The sequence below is a fragment of the Artemia sp. Qi Xiang Cuo genome, chromosome 11 (genome assembly GCF_049724085.1).
Source record: "Artemia sp. Qi Xiang Cuo chromosome 11, ASM4972408v1, whole genome shotgun sequence".
NCBI lineage: Eukaryota > Metazoa > Arthropoda > Branchiopoda > Anostraca > Artemiidae > Artemia > Artemia sp. Qi Xiang Cuo.
This window is the reverse complement of record NC_142804.1, coordinates 12,578,254-12,597,538: the sequence shown is the minus strand read 5'-3', so window position 1 is coordinate 12,597,538 and position 19,285 is coordinate 12,578,254. Positions and strand designations below refer to the sequence as shown.

At 36.3% G+C, this 19,285-nt stretch overlaps 2 protein-coding genes across 2 annotated transcripts in view; both read right to left on the bottom strand.

The window, feature by feature from the left end:
- The window catches only part of LOC148946644 (UPF0598 protein CG30010), a 54,557-nt gene extending 38,761 nt beyond the window's left edge, over positions 1-15,796 (bottom strand). Inside the window, exons 1-2 of the mRNA XM_089096296.1 lie at positions 15,656-15,796; positions 10,471-10,519 (exon numbers count right to left, since the gene is read on the bottom strand). Coding sequence (XP_088952422.1) covers positions 10,471-10,519; positions 15,656-15,793 — 187 coding nt within the window. The 5' untranslated portion in view covers positions 15,794-15,796. The remainder of the gene's footprint in view (positions 1-10,470; positions 10,520-15,655) is intronic.
- Positions 15,797-15,828: 32 nt separating this feature from the next.
- On the bottom strand, positions 15,829-18,502 carry Naa40 (N-alpha-acetyltransferase 40). Its single transcript, XM_089096295.1, has one exon. It carries the CDS (start codon positions 18,446-18,448, stop codon positions 17,825-17,827), a length of 624 nt encoding a protein of 207 aa, XP_088952421.1. The 5' UTR covers positions 18,449-18,502; the 3' UTR covers positions 15,829-17,824.
- Between the last annotated feature and the right edge of the window lie 783 nt (positions 18,503-19,285).

The following is a 19,285-nucleotide window of genomic DNA, read 5'->3' as shown; positions in this document are numbered from 1 at the left end:
TATTGATGGTTGTGCTCCTTGACGTTCAAATCAATAATCGTCTCACTAATCTCATCTTGTGTACATGTCCATTCAAAGACATGTAAAAAAAGTTGAAATTAAATTATCATGTTAAAAGAATAAATGATTAACTTTTTATATTGACGACACTGCTTAAATGGTACTTGTGTAATATACAGAATACAATCGGGAAGTAAAGCTAGGTTGATTCTCAATGTCATCTTGACACCAATGGCTTTATTATTTTCAACTTTTCAGCATACTACATTGCCAAAAACGATATTTTATATCGTCCACATCCAATATTGTGTACATGTCTATTATAGCGACCACAGAGTTTCACCCCAAATAATTCCTCTAAAATGTCGATTAATCTGTTTCTCCCAAATAATCCCCTAAAATGTCTCAATCTGTTCCACCCAAATAATCCCCTAAAATGTCTCAATCTGTTTCGCCCAAATAATCCCCTAAAAGTAATTTCTGAATCTTCCTTTGTTTTGACATTTCTGCAATGACACATTTAAAATTCCCAGGAAACAATTCCCGCGTTAAATATATTCAACCTCTCTTAATCTCATTGTATGTCGTTTGAATTTCTGAAAATTATCTAATATGTCCTAGTTACACTATTAAGGCTTCGAAATAATAATTCTAGAATTTATCCCTCATCCTAAGGAATTTTAAATTGCATATCGCATATACACTGCAAACTAAAGGCTTCATCTCTCCCCCAAGTGAAGCCATAATCATTCCCCTCTGTATCTGTTGCACTTCAATCTAGGTTATCTAGAAACATCTTAAATCTAGGATTTCTAAGAGATGAATTCAAGAGTCAAGATGCGTTATAAAGACTTCAAAATAATAATAATTCCTGAATTTATTGCTAAGCCTAAATAAAATGAAGCCTTATTATAAAATTTCTATCTCTTTAGAGTCCCGCATAATTCCTAGAAATCAAGTGATGTCATTTCCGACTCCCTGATTCACCAAGAAAGAGGATGTGGTGTTGTTCGTACACGGATTCTAGCCCTCTGATTGGCTGTAATCTTGTTCGTACAGGAGCAATTGGCCCCTCCTACTCATATGGATGTCTACTTTCCCTTCTTGTCTCAAACCGCTTTCGCATACTTACGATAAAGCTATAAATCTTATCCAGGATGTAAATCGGTCGGTATCTAAACCATTAGTTGATATTGAAAAACTTTATTATCTTTCCTGTGCGTCTTTCGCTTTTCTTCAGCACCAAGGTGAAATATAAAACCTAGATAATTCCTAAGTCCTTTAGATTAACGTCTTCTTTTGTACCTGATTGGTCAAATTATCAGCTCCGTAGTTCCGTAAATATCCAAATTCCGCATACACCAACAATAAGATTCAATTTTAAACCTTCTGTTGTGTGTCATTTGACTTGGAACACCCTTCCCGATTCGGCTCGAGAATGCCACTCGTTTGGCACCTTCAAAAGACCCGTTAAAAAATTGTTGTTTCCATATGGTTATTTTTTCCTTGACGTATATAGTGCTATCCATTTTCTTCATTATTAATATATTTATAGATGTTGTGATTCATTGCAGCTTGATAAAGCTTATATAATGAACTCTCCTTGTTTTTTTGTATATATATGTATATATTATTATTATTATTTTTCCTCTCCTTTTTATGAAGCAAATGGGTTACATGTAAAGAGTTTAAATGTTTAATATTATGTGATCGTTTTCATAATCCCCCTCCTACAGGCCATAGAGCCTTTGTGGGGATTTGCAGATTGTTGTGTAATTATTTTACTGTTATATAAATTACTATATAATAAATATGATATAAAAATGATAATAAATTACTGTGGTCTGAGGCAGGCCAGTCAACTAGGCCAACTAATCGTGACAAACCTACTGACCACATATTCGATTTCATAAAAGCACTGAAATACTGCGGTGACAACAAAGTCAATTTGCCGTGTTTTGCTATCTATGAGCCTGACAAGGTTCCTATGATTGCCGGAGAAATCTCAGCGACACTGACCAGGAAAGTGAATGAGCTTAGTGCTAAGTTTGACAGTTTTGTGAGATCCGCGAATCAGTCCCGACCGGCAGCCCCCTGTGTTCCACTGCAAACTGCGATAGTGTTGACATATGTATTTGTACTAAAGAATCCCCTGAAAGGACAGGACAATTCTGTTTCACAAAAGGATTATCTCGATAAAGTATGTGGAAGCAACTGTGGAAATATTGTGGAACTGAAAACTCGCAAAACCGACTGGAAAAGTTGGTCTGAACGATCAAGAGGCTGCGAAATCGGTTGCACAGGCTATTGCTAAGTCCGAATCAAGTATTAAAGCAAAAGTGTCCAGCCCTGCGTTCTTTGGCATAATCAGGCACGTACCCACCAGCGTTAGTGAGGAGGATCTTTGTGATCTTGTGAATAATTTTGCTGAGGCCTCTCAGATCGGTAAAACGAGATCGTTCAGACTGAAATTTGTGACCAGGCAGCATCTAGCCTCCGCGATGAAATCTCCGCTTATGACACCCCGTGCCAGAACCAGATGAAGTGCGCCCTCTGTGGCTCCGATAAGCACACCTGCTACAGTTTCAGTTGTCCAGAAGCCAAAAAGGCCCTTTCTAAGCGATGACTAGCTCCAGCACTCTGAAATCTTGCACATCTAACCATATAACCTTGCACATCTAACCTCAACCATGTTGTGTAATATAACCTTGATATACCTTGTGCTGAGGTAGTTTCCAAATTTTAAGTTTCAGACCACCTTCCTATTGCTTCTAGTTTTAAACGAGAAGCTTCTCAGATTCCAGTGTTACAGGCTCATACTGTTCACCGGCACAAGTGGTACACTTCTCGCGATTGGAATAAAATTGAAACATCTCAGTTCATTGAAAGTTCAGATAGCATCCTAAAAAGATCCGGGTTCCATTTCATCTTCTGCAAAAGTCTTCTAATAAAGACGTTACTGACGTTAGATTAACTCTTGATATCTACTCCGCAAAAATCTGCCATGCAGTTTTGTGTGGTGAAAAAAGGGCAGTTCCTCTTAAAAAAATACGTGTTAGTACCCAAGTTCCCGGGTGGTCAGGAAATCTAGTGCTGTATGAAGCTTTTGACCGTGCTAAATTTTGGTACAAATTATGGAGAGATTGCCTATGCCCGTCAAGGAATAGTCAATGAACTGAGAAAAGTGTCAAAAAAATGTTTTGCTAAGGAACTTGCCCTTCATCGATCTAAAATGCAGACACTTTATTCCGAGAAGGTCAGGAATTCACCTTATCTACTGTGGGAGCTATTACCTCGTACTATCTCCTCCAATTTGCCAGACCTGAATGACATTCCTTTGTCCGAATGGATATCCCATTTTTCAAATGAATTTGCTGAGCCTGATCCTGTTTTAGAGTCACAATTTTGTGACGAGCTCTGCAAATTCATTGATGAATCTCCTGACCTTGATTTTGTTGTTACTTGTGACGCTGTTATAAAAGCCATATCCAAACTTAAAAATAAAGCGCCTTGTGGGATAGATAAGGTGAGCACTCTACGCATCATTAATGGAAGTTATCTATTGGTGCATCACCTCAGCCTTCTCATGCAAATGATATTTGTTACAGGTATTGTTCCATCCTCGTTCTGCATTGGTGGTCTGACTCCGATTCCCAAAAAAGGGAAATCTGAGCTGCAATGTTCCTCTTCCCGTCCCATCACCGTCTCTACTACGATATACAAACTTTTCAAGCTTCTGTTTCTTGATGAGTTAAGACAGAAATGTCACGTTCCCCCATATCAATTCGGTTTTCAGACTAATCTTGGCTGTTCTCATGCTCTTACAGCAGTTTTTACTGCCCTCGTCGACGCTGAATCTTCGGGAGAAAGTATGATCCTCGCCGGACATGACGTTAGAAGTGCGTTCGATTCCTTAATTCATTCGTCCATGCTTCTTCATATGGCAAGGCGAGGCGTAAACCCATCAGTTGTCCGTGTTCTCAGGGATTTATATAGGAATCTAAGAGTGCGTTTAAAACTTCCATCCCGTTTTTCCCTCCAATCGCCCCTTCATCAATCCCAATTTAATTGCATTAATTCTCGTGTGAGGCCAAACCCTTCGAATGCCTCGAATATGCTTGTGAAACCTCAGTACCCCATACGCGTTAAGAAAGGGACTAGACAGGGAGCTATCACTTCCCCAACCTTGTTTAATAATAGTGTCCTGGAAGCTCAGGCAAAGTGTCTTCCTTCATGCATTCTTGGGAGAATTGATATGTCTCTTATTTGTTATGCTGATGACATCCTGAATCTCAGCCGTACGATCCAGCACATTGAGCAGAATTTCAAAATTCTCAAAGATGAATATTCAAAAATCGGTCTGTCTTTTAATCCTGAGAAATCCGAAGTTATCCTTTTCAATTGGCGAAATCCCTCTACTTCTCTTCTAAATATGGACGGTTCTCTTGTTAAACCCGCAGACCATATTACATACCTGGGCCTTCCAATTGGCACATCTATAGGCCACACACGTCGTTTGCTGATTTCTCACGTTGAGCGTAAAATTAGCATTTCTTACGCTGTAATCGTAAAAAGCAAACTACGTTTCAACCGTTACATTATAGCATCCATTTACAACTCCATAGCCCTTCCACATCTGCTTTACATTGCTCCTTTCTGTAAATTCTTTACAGTTACATATAAAAAGCAGCTACGATCAACCTTCTTCAGATTTGCTAAGTATCTTTTACATTTGCCCCCCTGGACAAGAAACCGTAAAATTATTCATTTGTATAAGCTATCTGACCCTAATATAAGCATTAATAATTTCTATCCCGTTTTCAAAGTAAGTTTAATCATCCATGGTCACCAATTTGTTCACAATAGTTTTTTTGTATTAATGTAATGCATGTAATGAATTTTTTTCTCTGTTTTTTTTGTCATTTTAGTGATTATTCTGCATACGTACCCTTTGTTTGACGTGTATAAAACGAATAATATTCATAATAATAATATTAGTATTAATAAATCTGTCTCCCGTTTTAAAAGAAACTATTATCATCATTTAGTTGGTATCATTTGTCGTATTAATGTAATGAAGAGTTTTTATTGTCATGTACTTGAATTTTCAATGTGTGTTTGTGTCCTTCTTTTTCTTCTTTTTTTTTCTTTTTGTTTTCTTTAGTGATTACTCCGTCTACTGTACCTTTTTTTGACGGGCAATAAATGAAAGAATAATAATAAAAATGGCGGAGTACTATCTAAATTACCGCTTTTAGAAAACCTTGCTAACAAATTTGACATTGTGTGCGTGCAGGAACATTTCCTGTCGGCTGAGAGACTCCAGCTCTTACAACTAAACGAAAATGTAAATTTGTTTGGCATTCCTTCTAGGAGGTCGGGAAGAGGTTGTCCCTCTGGTAGTGTTGCTATTATTATCCGTGCCTCGCTTCGTGTCGCAACTTTTAAAGAAATGGACTTTTATACTGGAGTGACAATTAAAAATACTGTTGTGCTCTCAGTCTATATGCCAACGAACTACAGGAATGTCCAATCTGACAATAAGATTAATATTGCTTGTGGAAAAGTAGCCGCTGTTGCTACATTATACGCGGCGGAAAAACTTTCATGTATTATTGTCGGAGATATGAACTCCAACCTCTCTGATGATAATAATTCATGAGGTGAAATCCTGTTCGATCCTTACTCAAGTCTGCAGGTACTGGGAAGCAGAGTACACTTCACGTATGTACACAATTCTGTTCCATGTCGTCGCTCGACTTCCTGCTCTGCTCTCCCGACTTGAGGACTCACGGTGACTATGAGGTTGATATCGACTTCTGTGTTTCTGATCACCTTCCAGTGGCTAATACCTTCATTAAAAATGACCTCCTGAATAATGCCCCAAATGGGGCTCCAAAAGACTGAATGGCAAAAAGCTAATTTAGCCATGTTCAGGTCTGTGTGTGACGGAATCATGGAAAAGATTAAAGTCCCTTTCCAGCTATTACTCCAAAGCTCGCCGATTGCATGTGATGAGAAACAAATACTTCTAAATATCTACTGTAGTGAAATAACTCACGCCTTGCGCTATGCAGAAAAAACCGCGGTTCCTATTCGTAAAGTGAGAATTGGGTCAGAAGTCCCAGGATGGTCGGAAAACCCAGCTTTGGTTAATGCGTGCCAACAAGCTAAAGCGTGTTATAGTGTGTGGATTGATTCGGGCCGTCCTAAACAAGACGTTGTAAACAGTGTTCGATTGTGTACAAAGCGGCAGTTCTCCAAATGTCTCGCCGTGCACCGCTCTTGTGTGATTGATGAAAACAGTGAGTCGTTACGAGTCGATCCAAATAAAATTTGGAAATTAATCAAGAAGAATCGATCTGAAGAGGTGCTCAGTAACGAATCCGCCCTTAGTGAAAGTGAATGGAATAGTTATTTCACGAGCGAGTTTGCTGCACCTGATCCTGAATTGGAGTGCAAGTTTGAGAGAGACCTTGATCTCTGTTTAGAATCTTTGGAACCGGATCTTGGCCACGTAGTGAGTGTGTCGGATGAGGATGTTCGTAGTGAGTGTGTCGGATCCTTAAACTAAAAAAGAAGTACTCTAAAGGAGTAGATAATATCTGTGGTATGCATCTGATTCTCGGTAGTGAACTGTTAACAGTACATCTAGCATTTATGTTCCAAATGATTTTTAGTTGCGGTCTAGTGCCAGATATTTTTTGTACCGGTCTAATCGCCCCTGTCATCAAGAAAGGTAAAGACCCATCTGAATGTTATTCTTACCGCCTGATAACCGTTGCTCCCGTTTTTTGTAAATTGATGGAATTATTAGTTACTGAGGAGATAAAGTATGTTTGTAGTACGCCAGATTCGCAGTTCGGTTTCAAGAGAAATATTAGCCGCGAGTACGTGCATAGCCTATGGTCTAATGTTTTGTTGGATGCAGATGCTAAAGGAGAAACCGTGGTACTTGCAGGCCTCAACGTCCGCGGGGCTTTTGATTTGGGTATCCATGCACAACTGCTTGTCTCTGCCTTTAAGAGAGGTCTTGACAGATGTATAATTGCTACTTATAGGAACATGTATTTTAAGTTGAAGGTTAGAGTAAGGGTACTAAAAAACAAGAGACCGACAGTATCCGATTTCCTCATACCAGTACGAAAAGGCATTCACCAAGGGGCTTTATAATCACCGCCTCTTTATAATAACAGTATCATCGAGGCTCAGAAGACGGTGAAAACGTGCTTTATTTTTCGTGGAATTGATTTGTCTCTTGTTAATTATGCCGACGACATTTTAAATCTAGTAGATCCGTCAGTTGCATAGAGAGTAACTTCAGAGTTTTGTCTAATGAATATGCTAACATAGGCCTAGAATTCAACTCCAGCAAAAGCGAGGTGGTCGTCTTTAATTGTCGTAAGAAAGAGTTGGCGCCTGTCATATTTGCACTAGGTAGTAATACTGTTACTGCAGCAGCATCAATGACTTACCTTGGTTTGCCAATTGGATCTAATCTTAAAGCTACCCAGTCCTGTCAAATAAATGATCTCAAACAGAATGTCCGAAAAGCGTATGGGATGATTTTGTCATGCAAACGCCTATATAACCGCCGCATTCTAGCACGGATCTTCAATTCCTTTGCCACCACTCATATCTTAGATTTGTCACCTTTCTGGTCTTTGTTTACTTTTGATGATAAAAACAATTCGTACAGTGTTCTATAAGTTTGCAAAATATCTGCTTAGCCTTCCCCCCTGGCGAAGAACCCGCCAGATTTCAGCACGTTACGGACTCGATTACCCCTTCGTCGTGATCGCGACCAGGAGGGAAAAGTTCCTGAAATCTTTACACCCAACACATAGTATGTTTGGAGCTATAGTCAGTAATGTGTAATAGTTGTCTTTTTATGTAAATAGTTTCGCCATCGCTTTTTTTTTTTTTTTTTGGTTATTGAAGTATTAATTTAAATTTTTAGTTTGTTCGATGTGTTTTGTTGTTTTCTTTTCATTTTTTCTCTACTCCATTTTTACTTTTTTGTATTGCTAAAGATGGGTAATAAAAATCATTCATTCAAATCTATCTATTTATCTATCTTCTTTTTATATCACAGGTCTATCAGTTCAGATTTAGCTTTGGTCATCATGATGTTGGGAGAAGAGATTTTTTAATTATGTACTAAATTACAAACTAAATTATAAATAAGAGCCACAAAAAACCATACTAGGTGTTGTGTATTCAAATATTCGTCCGTTATCCAGGATGCAGCAGTAGCTAGCAACCTAGAAAGAGACGATCACGTCCAATGTTAAGAAATAAAATAACCCATCACTCCTAAAAATAGAGTAAGATCAAAACAAAAAGTACACCATTTGAACCGCCTTGTCTGAAACCCTTATAGGGAAATTTTCTGTCCCTTGGCTTGAACAGCAAGGGAAATATATTGGCTTGAAAATCAAGAAAAGTAGCAGCTACTACAGCATTCTGCCTAAGCCGCATCTTTTTTTTCTTTTTTCTTTTCTACAGAAAAGAAAAATTTCTCTTCAATGGCTCATTTTAAAAGAAATTAATGGGGTTAAAACCTCCTGTAATTAAAACCAAATATTTTTAAAATAAAATCAATTTGTTTACGAGAAACTGCATGTTTCATGTTAAAGATTGATCAATGACGTCATAATCGTAGGTTGTAGCCATATTTAAAAGGTCGACCACGCCTGACATACAAATGGTCCTTTTGGATTAACTCCAATACATTTAACAGACAGTGCATGCCATTATTAACTAATTCATTTCAAATGAGGTAAATGATTTAATTTTCCAGGAACAAAAAACACGCCCTTTACTGAGTACAATATTTTTCTTATCGTTGCCCTTGCGTGCACACCTCGTATGCGATATTTCAGTCAAAACTAAGTTGATATTCCTATATTATGCCATCCTAAAAACATCAAAGGTCACAAGCCAATAAAAACACTTTGAATTTGGTTATAAGAATACAGTTGAAGAATTAAGTTATGAAGAATTTACATAAATATTTTGTACATGCTGCGTGAGATCCTAGGTAGTGGACACACGTCAGGTTCGCGAAAAAAACGAACAAAGGGGGGGGCAAGAAAGGTCTGGCAAGGTTAAAGCAGACTAATCCCACGCCATGTAAGTTTTCTAATCATGGATGATGAAACCCTTCCTGGGTCAGGGAACAGTCAGCTCATTACGGTTGAACTTTACACACAAATCATCACATGCTTCCTATATTTCAATGGTAAACAGTTTATTTTAACTTCATTAGTTTACGTCTGTGACATTTTTCGTAAACCAACAACAATATTTCTTAAGCGTCTGGTAGAGAGAAGCCATTAGCCAAACTACTTTAAACGTTATTGGTCCCTGTGTGAAATTTCAAGCCAGTTTCAACTGATTGGTTAACCTATGTGAAATTTTAAGCCACTAAAAATACAAAAAATGGGCTTAGTCGCAAGTTTTTTGCAACCAGTGCCACTGTTTCTTCGAGATCAAAATCTAGTACATTAAAAAACTCTCGGTACAAAAAGCGGGGTGCTACCATTGCATCTAACCGTCACAAGCACTAAACGTCATTTCGTCTACAAGGAAAATCCGTCAAAACATCGACACGTCAGGACATCGACAGTCATAACATCAACACGTCAGGAAATTCACAGTCACAATCGCTACCCGTCAGAACGTCGACAGTCATAACATCAACACGTCAGTTCATTGACAGTCACAACCGATACCCGACCGAATGTCGACAGTCATAACATCATCACGTCATAACATCAAAATTTTTTTTAGATGTTATGTTGCGTCGATGTTATGACTGTCAACGTTCTGACGGTTAGTGGTTCTGAAGGATTTTCGTTATGTAAAAAAATTTATAAGTTTATATAATACTAATAAGTATATAATAGTTTAGAAACAAATTTAGGCTATATATTTGTACATCAGGGGGGTAGGGGTAAAGCATAGAATATATCAAATACATAGCTTAACCTAACCTAGGTACCTTTCCCCCTACACCCCAAAAAATTAAAGTTTTAAAATTTTAGATGTTAAGAAAAATTTTTTAGATGTTATGACGTATCAATGTTATGACTGTCGACGTTCTGACGGTTAGTGGTTCTGACGGATTTTCGAAATGAAAAAAAAATTGATGTTATGACTGTCGACGTTCTGACGGGTAGCAATTGTGACTGTTGATGAACTGACGTATTCATGTTATGACTGTCGACTAGCGATTGTGACTGTCGATGAACTGACGTGTCGATGTTCTGACGGGTAGCGAATGTGACTGCCGACGTCCTGAAGTTTCGATGTTCTGACGGATTTTTTGTCGATGTTATGACGGATTTCTTCGATGTCCTGACGGTAGTGGTCCTGACGTGTCGATGTCCTGACGCCTTCCCAAAAAAGTCAGGACATGTTTACTGACATCCTTTTCACTACAAACTACAATGGTGGAGAACTTACCTTTGTAGCAAGAGGTGAAATTCTTTATCCTTGCATCGTCAAGAAAGAGCTATAAGAAGAAAAATTATAAGGAAATAGTTCCATACTGAAATATCATGAAACTAGTTGGGCCTAGAAATAAAATCAGAATTAAACGTTATTTTCCTAAGGATCGAAATATAAGGCATGAAAATGGCAAAAACAAGGCAGTTATTTCACTATATTTTAAAAATAGCAGTAACTTTTAAAAGATCAGTTTCCTTTTTATAGTAAAAACACAAAATTAAATATGCAATTTTTGATTATATATTACTAGCTTAAGTCCTATTCACCCTCACTGGAAATTTTTGGGCTACTCATTTCAATTGCCCTTGGAAAGGCCTCAATAAGCGTCTTGGTACGATTCCATTCATGATAACTGGACAAGAAATGCGTCTTACAAAAGTTTTTTTATTAATGTTATGCGTTTCCAAACATTTTAAGTTCTCTGACTCCTTTTAGCAGATCGCCCAGGCTAGGACCATGAGGATTCACATTGTGGTGAAGGCTCACGGTCGCCGTCAATTTTTTTACCTTCCAAGAGATTCCTGCAGATACCAGGTGGCAGTTCATCGCGGTCCAAGATCATTGTTGCAGTTCGTCTCTGGCTTGTTCTACAATATTTCCGCAATAGCAGTCTGTCACAGTCCAGGTTTATGGTTGCAGTCAGTTTTTATGATAAATGCTACCAGTATATCTTTATAAAAACCCCATTTTTGCTCGTTTTTCTTTCTTTATGCAGTATATCTTTGTTCCTTAGATTTTCTCTACTTACTAGAAGAGTTCTATAAATGGTTTGTAGCAAATCCATAGCAGTCCAGGATCATGGTCGCAGTCAGTCTCTGGCTCCTTCTAGAAAATTGCCGTAGTCAGAAGTCCATAACAGTTAGGGCTCATGGTTTACAGTTCATATCTGGCTCCTTCTAGTATATTGTTGTTGCACGTCACCGTCCAGATCACGGTTGCAGTCAATCTCTAATACCTTCTAGAAGATTAGCACATATATCAGTCCATCATAGTCCAGGCTCCTGTTTGCAGTCGATCTCTGGCAATATTTTCACTGATAGCTGATAGTAGTCCAAGGTCATCGTAGAAGGCACTCTGGTGCCAAGATTCCTGCAGATAGCAGTCAATCACAGTCCAGATTAATAGTTGCAGATCCTTCTGGCAAGATTTTCAAGTATGAGCCATATTTTTTGGTTCATATACAAAAATTAATCTACATAAGACAATTTAGATACAAAGAAATACGATAAGTCAAGGAAATAGTAAAGGCTCAACTTGAGGATATCTTTTACTCAATTAAGGATTTTTTTTATGATAAATGCTACCAGTATATCTTTGTTCATTAGATTTTCTAAATTTGGAAATATGAGTCACCAGGAAACAGTATTTTGTTTTATTTAGCTTAAACATACCAACGTTTGATTGCTCATTTCAAATGGTGTTTAAGTGTTTTTCCCTTTAATTAGCGATTACCAGTTTATACTTTCCTTAGCCTGTACTTTCTTTTTTCGTATTTACTTTTAAGTGAGAAAAAAAATGAAGGGTCACAGAGACCGCAAATGTAGACTACAGGTCACAGCGTGACTATCAATTTTCTAAAAGATTTTATGAAACTTTTGCTTGATCAGAATCTTTTTTTTTAAGTAAGTTTATATGGAATTCATAATGTGTGGATCCTGGGGGGAGAGGCTGGCAAAAACAATTTGCGCGATTTCCTCAATTTACAAAGATGTATTTCAATTCATTGTTATATTTTCAATTAGCCTCCAAAATCCTCTTAGCAATCAGTTGCCAAACAGACATAGTTGTGTGTGTTAAGGTTTACTTTCCATTTTACTTGGAAAATCCAAAAAGCAATTATTTACCCTAGTGAGCGTAGTAAGTACTAAAGTATAGATGGCGTAAAAAGAGACTCAGTTCAAGCATTTTAACTAAAAACTATGAAACTGAATAATACTCTGCACAATTTGTCCCCACTATTGGATATAGACGTTTCTTTCGGAATTTGAATGTGAAAAGGTATGTTAAAGAACATATACAGAATTCCCACTTTTTTCTTGAGATGATTTTCCAGGACTTTTAAAAACATTTCCCGCTGTTAACCGGCCGCGATACAAGTCAAGCTATTACAGCTAGGGCTGGGCGACATGCCGATATCATCATTATATCAAGATATATTTTGAACTAGACATGATAGTGAATTGAATTTATTTATGACCCGTTGTAAACACAATAACAAACAAAGTATAAGAGAAGAAAAAAAAAGAAAAGAGACAAAAAAATATCAAATAAACCAAAATTAGAATTCAAAAACTCAGCACACAAGGACAATAGTTAACCAGATAATTACATGATACACATAAAAAGCAGAATAATTACATAACAAATGCGATAAATATACTGTTTTAAAAGGGAACACCATGAGTGTCCATTGATTCTCTTATTGTAAGCTTCAATGCATCTGCTGATGGCAGCATTAGGTCTATGATACTGTATCTCTCATTGGCCCAAGAGTAACTATTGTATCTATACCATTTTATCGGTATTATAGCTGTTCACAGATTGTTGTCTTCAAAAATCTCGCCTACTTTCGTCTAACTGTAATGCAACACATTTCAGTGTAACGTAAAGAAGTTATTCTTTTCTTTAGTTCTTACACTGCTATTTTGCGTTACGATATCGGTTTTAAAGTCCCATCTCTCACAGACAAGCTGTACTTACAGTTAGTCACTAACGTTATAAAATATTAAGAAAAACAGGAAGAAAAAAGAGAAAGAAACAGGACAAAATAACTAATATATAACCCAAAATAGAACAGGTAAATCAAAAACAGATAATCTGTTTTTTTTTTTTTTTTTTTTTTTTTTTTTTTTTTTTTTTCGTAAATAGATCAGAAACAGGTACTTTGAAACTAGAACAGAAAACGAATAGCTTAAATAAATAAATAAAGGGTCTAACTAGTTATCATTTGAGATTACTTCAGGCTCCTATTTCAGATAAAAATAAAATACCGTCTTACAACATTCATAACTCAGCTAACAAAGCGGAATACTATTTTTAACATAGTTATTTTTTTCAATCGATAATTTTGGGGTAAATATTAAGGAGAAAAAAAAGCATAATACAATGCCAGGGTAATGAAACAGGATTTTAGATATCAGCTGATACTTTTTTATTTGCTCATAGACAGTTGTTTCATGTAAACAGCCAGCAACATGCTAAAAAATAACTCCCTGACAAGCTTCAGCTTAAGGGTGATATGGATGAGTTATTCGTTTTTTCTTCTTTGTATGCGTGTCTAGTAATATGTATAAAAAAGAAAAAGAAAAAAAGCTTGCAAGGACCATTGACGTTTTGATCATAAAGTGTGTAGCCAGAATTACATTTTGAACATGCCATATCATCCAACTTCATGTTTCCTGCTTCTGGGAGACGATTTTCGAAAGGTTCTAACCAGTCCAGTTTAAAAACGTCTGAATTTGTCAGTCAAAATGCAAGTACAACGTTGTAACGTTCCATATAATACTTTTAATATCATTTAAATCCTCGACAAACCACATTGGGGGCACCAGAAAAGGTGTGTGACTAATTACTCACTCCAAAGTCTACATAGAACGTTTCAGCCAGCTTACAACCGGGCAGCAACAAGTCCCAGGGACCTCCAGTTGAATGAAACAGTTAAAAGCTTGTTAAAAGAAACAATAAATAATTTCTTAGACCACACTGCTTTTCCATTTACGAAAAATTAAAAGAGAAAAACAGGTTTGATCTTTATTTATTTTGTTTTTTGTTCCATTGCTTTATTTAAATTTTGACTCTGCCCTTGCAGAAAACCAGAAAATTTTGACTCTGCCCTTGCAGAGCACATTTTTGAAAAACCAGACCATACTATTTTGTTTAGTCAAGCTAGTCTTATTTCGCATGATAAAGGTATTGTCCAGCACTGCAGAGAAGCTGTTGAAATTTATAAATACCAACATTTAGGTCTAGCTTTAAACAGAGATTCCGGTGATTTAAGAATAAACGAGTCATATTTCGGTTTTCTCAAAAGAGAAGCCGATACTTTAGTACTCCCTGAAATAAACCTTGAACCACTTTCCCAGTCATCTAATCAAACACGTGAACAACCCCTTAGGTCTCAATGGGTGTCTGAAAGAAATGCATTAATTAAAATCCGAAATCAAACGACATAGTTTTCCAACTTATTTAAGTGCTGGTTCGTTTTGTTTTTTCGAGTGAATGAATTGATCCCTTTCATTTGTCAGTTGCTCGCTAGTATCCGTCGATGGCAGTTCATGTTTTTTTGGATTTTGTGCAAATCGCGGATATTGGCGAATAACTCGCTTTTATGGTTGTTAGGTAGTTGGTTTTAATTCTTTTAATTTTTGGCTTTTATTGATACATCGTTTCGTTTCGCGCTGAAGAAGAGAGGCGTTTGTCCTCTCGAAATATTCGCTTTGTTTTTTCAGTATCGTCATTTGGCCTATAAAAACCCTATTTTTGCTCGTTTTTCTTTCTTTATGTCAACTACTTATTTATCCTTCCAAGATTCTCTAAAGCTAACCTAAAACTACTTTTTGTAGACTGGATTTTGACTTTAAATAATTCATGAAAAAAAACCTAACTAATTCACTAACAGAGAAATTTTAGCTTTAACAAGCGAAGTCAATTGGGAGAAGGAAGCCCCCCATCTCCCTATACTTGGTACAATAACTTCTTGGGTGTTTTCATTAAAAAAAAATTTTTTTTATACTTACATTGAAAAAAAAAAACACACACCTGGGCCTCCCCTTAGATTTTTTAAAATAAATTTTTACCCTCCCCTCCCCTGATTTCCATAGCTTGACAAAACTAGTTTCAACTATAGGCTACAATTTTGCAGTGTAATAATATGAATCATCCAATTTTTTACAGAGGCCAAACGATACATTGTCAGAGGTAGAATAGCATTTAATCACTACACTTCCATGTTATATCACCGAAAATCCACGAGTTCCCCATTCTCTTTCAACTGAAACACACCATCATGAAACTTTCTCTGAAGAAAGCCTTATACAAGGATCTAAAACGCATCTGTCTGCACACATCATCTATTCACAAGTTCATAAATAACAATGAGATTTGTTTCAGGACACGGGTTAGCTGAAGACAAGAGACTTACCATTCCATTGTGATCGATATAGTAGAAATATTCCCGAATTCCTTTACCCAAAACGTTTCCTTGAATATAATTCTGCCAATCGGTAAACCTTTTGAAAGTGTTAGGGTTTAAAAAGTTTCTCGGAGGCCTTATTATCATTCTCAACTAAAAAAAAAAACAAATACAAATAAGGTATCAAAAGAATTTATTAGTTGATTTCAATATAAGGTTTACAATAAACTGGTTACAATTAGCTTAAATTTACTTGAGACAATAAGTTAATAACAAGAAACAATAAATTAAAAGTTACAATACCTAATGCAAATTCCATATCCCCCCCCCGCGAGAGAATGCTAAACATAATATTAAAAATGTAAAAATTATCTGCTAGAGACTTCGGGTGGGGGTACAGCTAAAGATTTGAAGTCCACCCCTAGCTTACTTGTCCGGCCTGCCCGGCTTGCATACTGCCTGGCTTGCATTACTTCCGCGGCCTGCATACTAGCGTGTCAATTGTTAAAATTGTATTTCTAATACTGTAGTGATTTTTTCAAAACTAAGAGCGGGATTTTACAAAAATTTCACTCAAAAAGATTGTTTCCAATCTTGATTTCGATGCTGTTTCTACTAACATTTTCAGTGATGTACATGCACAAAAAAATATCTTAAAAATCAATCTTAGCCTATAAGTCTGTCAAGCTATAAAATAATTAGTAAATCAAAATATTACACTGGCTGTCAGTATCGGTCTCCGCAGCACCTAGGCCTGGGTATGTTACAGCTTTCCTGAATAGATTAACAAGCAACTTTCAACAAAAATTTCGGGATAAATAGCTCTTTCTATAATCATTTAGTGAATTTTTCTCAAAAACGAATTGAAATATCCAATCCTTTTTTTATATGACGTAATTTACGGTTGCGTACATAGCTACCTACTGTTACACAATACCGCACAGCACAACACACAGTAAATCTGTATTAAGCTAACTCAGCAAAATCATTCCTCAAGTTTTCTTTTTTTCATCTTTTATACCAACCTCATCTAGGGTGTCTGACTTTTCCGTTATCCCCCTGCAGGTCGTGTCTAGGGATACAGCTTTTATGTTTCCCAACGAAACTTCCAGGCTACATATGTCCCTCCTCCATGATAAACATATTAATTATACTCGAGCTAGTTGATTAAATAAAAACGGCATTTAGCATCTCATACAATGTTTTATGGTTATCTGGCCATATCTGCTGCATGACTAGTTAGTTTCTACAGCAAACGACCCCCAAAATAACACAGCCTATAAAACTTAGGAAAAGTAACTGACCCTATATTTATCATCATCAAAGGACAAACCATAATAATGTCTAAAATGTTTTAACAATTAAACAGAATATGTGTCAAAAGTCTGATACTTAAAAAATGAACATTTTTTGGTGCTTAAGATCCACATTCTGTGCATGTCATGAATTTTATAAAATAATTTTCCTATGAAAAGAGGGCGCTCAGACAATTTCTTTAAGGGAAGAGGTTCCTTCACCCCAGTACCTCATTCCAGTATACATACAAGCTTTTGTATGCACACATATCTTTCAAAGAATAAAATTTTGGAGTTTTAATAATAAGACACATCAGATCATTAAAAAGTAAAAAAAGGCAATTGAGGTAGAACACCTTGATTCAACACAACGGCTGTGATAATTAAAAGTCCGACATGTGCCATTTTGGTCGAAAATAAATTATGCATGTCATGAGTAAACTCAGTATAAAGAATTGAATGGTGAAGAATTGAATGGAAAAAGGAGACATACGCCAAAACGAATTAATTTTTAATTTGCTCAGAATACTTTTGACAGAAGAAGATACAAGCAAAAGGAGACATAATTTCGAATTCGCTTGGAATATTTAAATTTAATTTATACCGCTGAAAAGAGAATACAAATTATGTTTAGTGTATGTTCCCTTTATCTCCATTAGTCTTGTCCTTCAGAGCGACCACAGCCAACAAACTTTCTTCTGTTTTTTTTGGCTCTCCTGGAAAGTTACAAAACTGGCGTGCGTGGTACTTTCAATTATTACAGCCAATGGCTTCTCAGTTTCACTTCCTTAATTGAAAATACTAATAAACCTTTTTTACTTAAATAAGTACTAAAGTGCAATTAGTACTTAATTCTACCAGAGCACATTAAAAAAAACTGTCTCTAGGACTTTAGCTGAAGTCTCTTACTAAGTATAACATAGTCTTTTTCTTCTGCATCAGGAGGATTTGTTTTATCCATGTTTAGTCCATGCTTCTCAAAAAACCTCCTTGCAATTAAGTTTTCTTTAAAGCAAGTCAAAACCAACAGTTCCATTTTTGCCTTTTTACCAAGGGTCTCAATTAAACATAACAGTGCTGATCCAATTCCTTTAGCACGGCTATCCGAATTCACCTGAATTTCATAGAGATAAATCACACTTCTTCCATAGTCCATATCAAAACGAAAATGACAGTAGGCAATGTCCATTCCTATATCAGTTGTGACTATAAAAAATCTTGAATCTTTATGAAGCAGCTCTTTCCTTTTGCTACTTTCATTCCATCCCCATTGAGAAAGTGAATAGAGATCATATAAATTATCTTTCAATAAATCAACAACCCAAACTCGCCTTTCTGGGCTAAGTTTTTCAGCCTCTTGGTAAGAAACTTGGCAACCAAGTTTTTGAAACTGATTGAAGTCAAAAACCTGTGACAGCAAAGAGATGGGATTAATTATTTTCTTTGCAATTTCAACTTGAGTCTGTTTTGTAAGTTTACCAGGACTTATTCTTGCTTTGCCATTCATTGTAGCTGTCTTCCAAGTGGAGATTTTATGCTTGGTTAATCACAGGCGACTTGGACACTAAAAAGCACAAAAATTGACAAAAGTTAAATAAATAATAATAAAATAAATAAATAGTGTCATTAACAAGAACGGAGATACAGACAACTTCTTATTTATTAAACCCCCAAAAAATTGCGTTTTCAAATGAAAGTAGAAAAAAATGTTCAAACAGACATAAATTACCTTTTTTAGCAAATTTTTTATTGTTGCTTTGCTTTATTGGGACTATAATCCATATGCATACTGGCAGCCTCCCTCATAAATAGGATAATATGTGTGTATTTTAAGTATTTACTGTCCTTTTTAATTTCATTTGAAATATTATATTGAATTACTTTTATTTAAAAATTCAGTTTTATTAAATTTGATCTATGATTTCATTTAATATCTCATGTAGGTTACACTATTCATGAGGTCATTTGCATAATAGTGTTTTGAAAGGGAAAACCAGTCTCCAAAGGTCAAGGGGGCAGGGTGTGAAATACCAACATTGATTGTTCAGGTTACAATTTTTTTATTTGTCAGGGGGAGGCCATCAGACGAATATTCCTCCTCGCAGATGCTTCCCACCCATGCGCAAGTAAGCATAAGAATGTAGTCTTCTATTTCAGACTCAAATGCTTCTGCAATAAGAAGACAGCCGCCACCTCCTCAGCATCCATAATACATTCTTAATCTTAGGTAGGTTAGGGGGCAAACTCCTCCCCTACCTTTCCAAACTCATCTTAAAGTCTTTTAACCAAAAGTTATATAATGTTGGAATCAAAATACAGTTTTTTACAGTTAAGGCCTACATCC

Bases quoted from the DNA above. Each gene is read 5' to 3' on its own strand.
- Naa40 (XM_089096295.1), bottom strand. From the start codon at position 18,448: ATGAATGGCAAAGCAAGAATAAGTCCTGGTAAACTTACAAAACAGACT.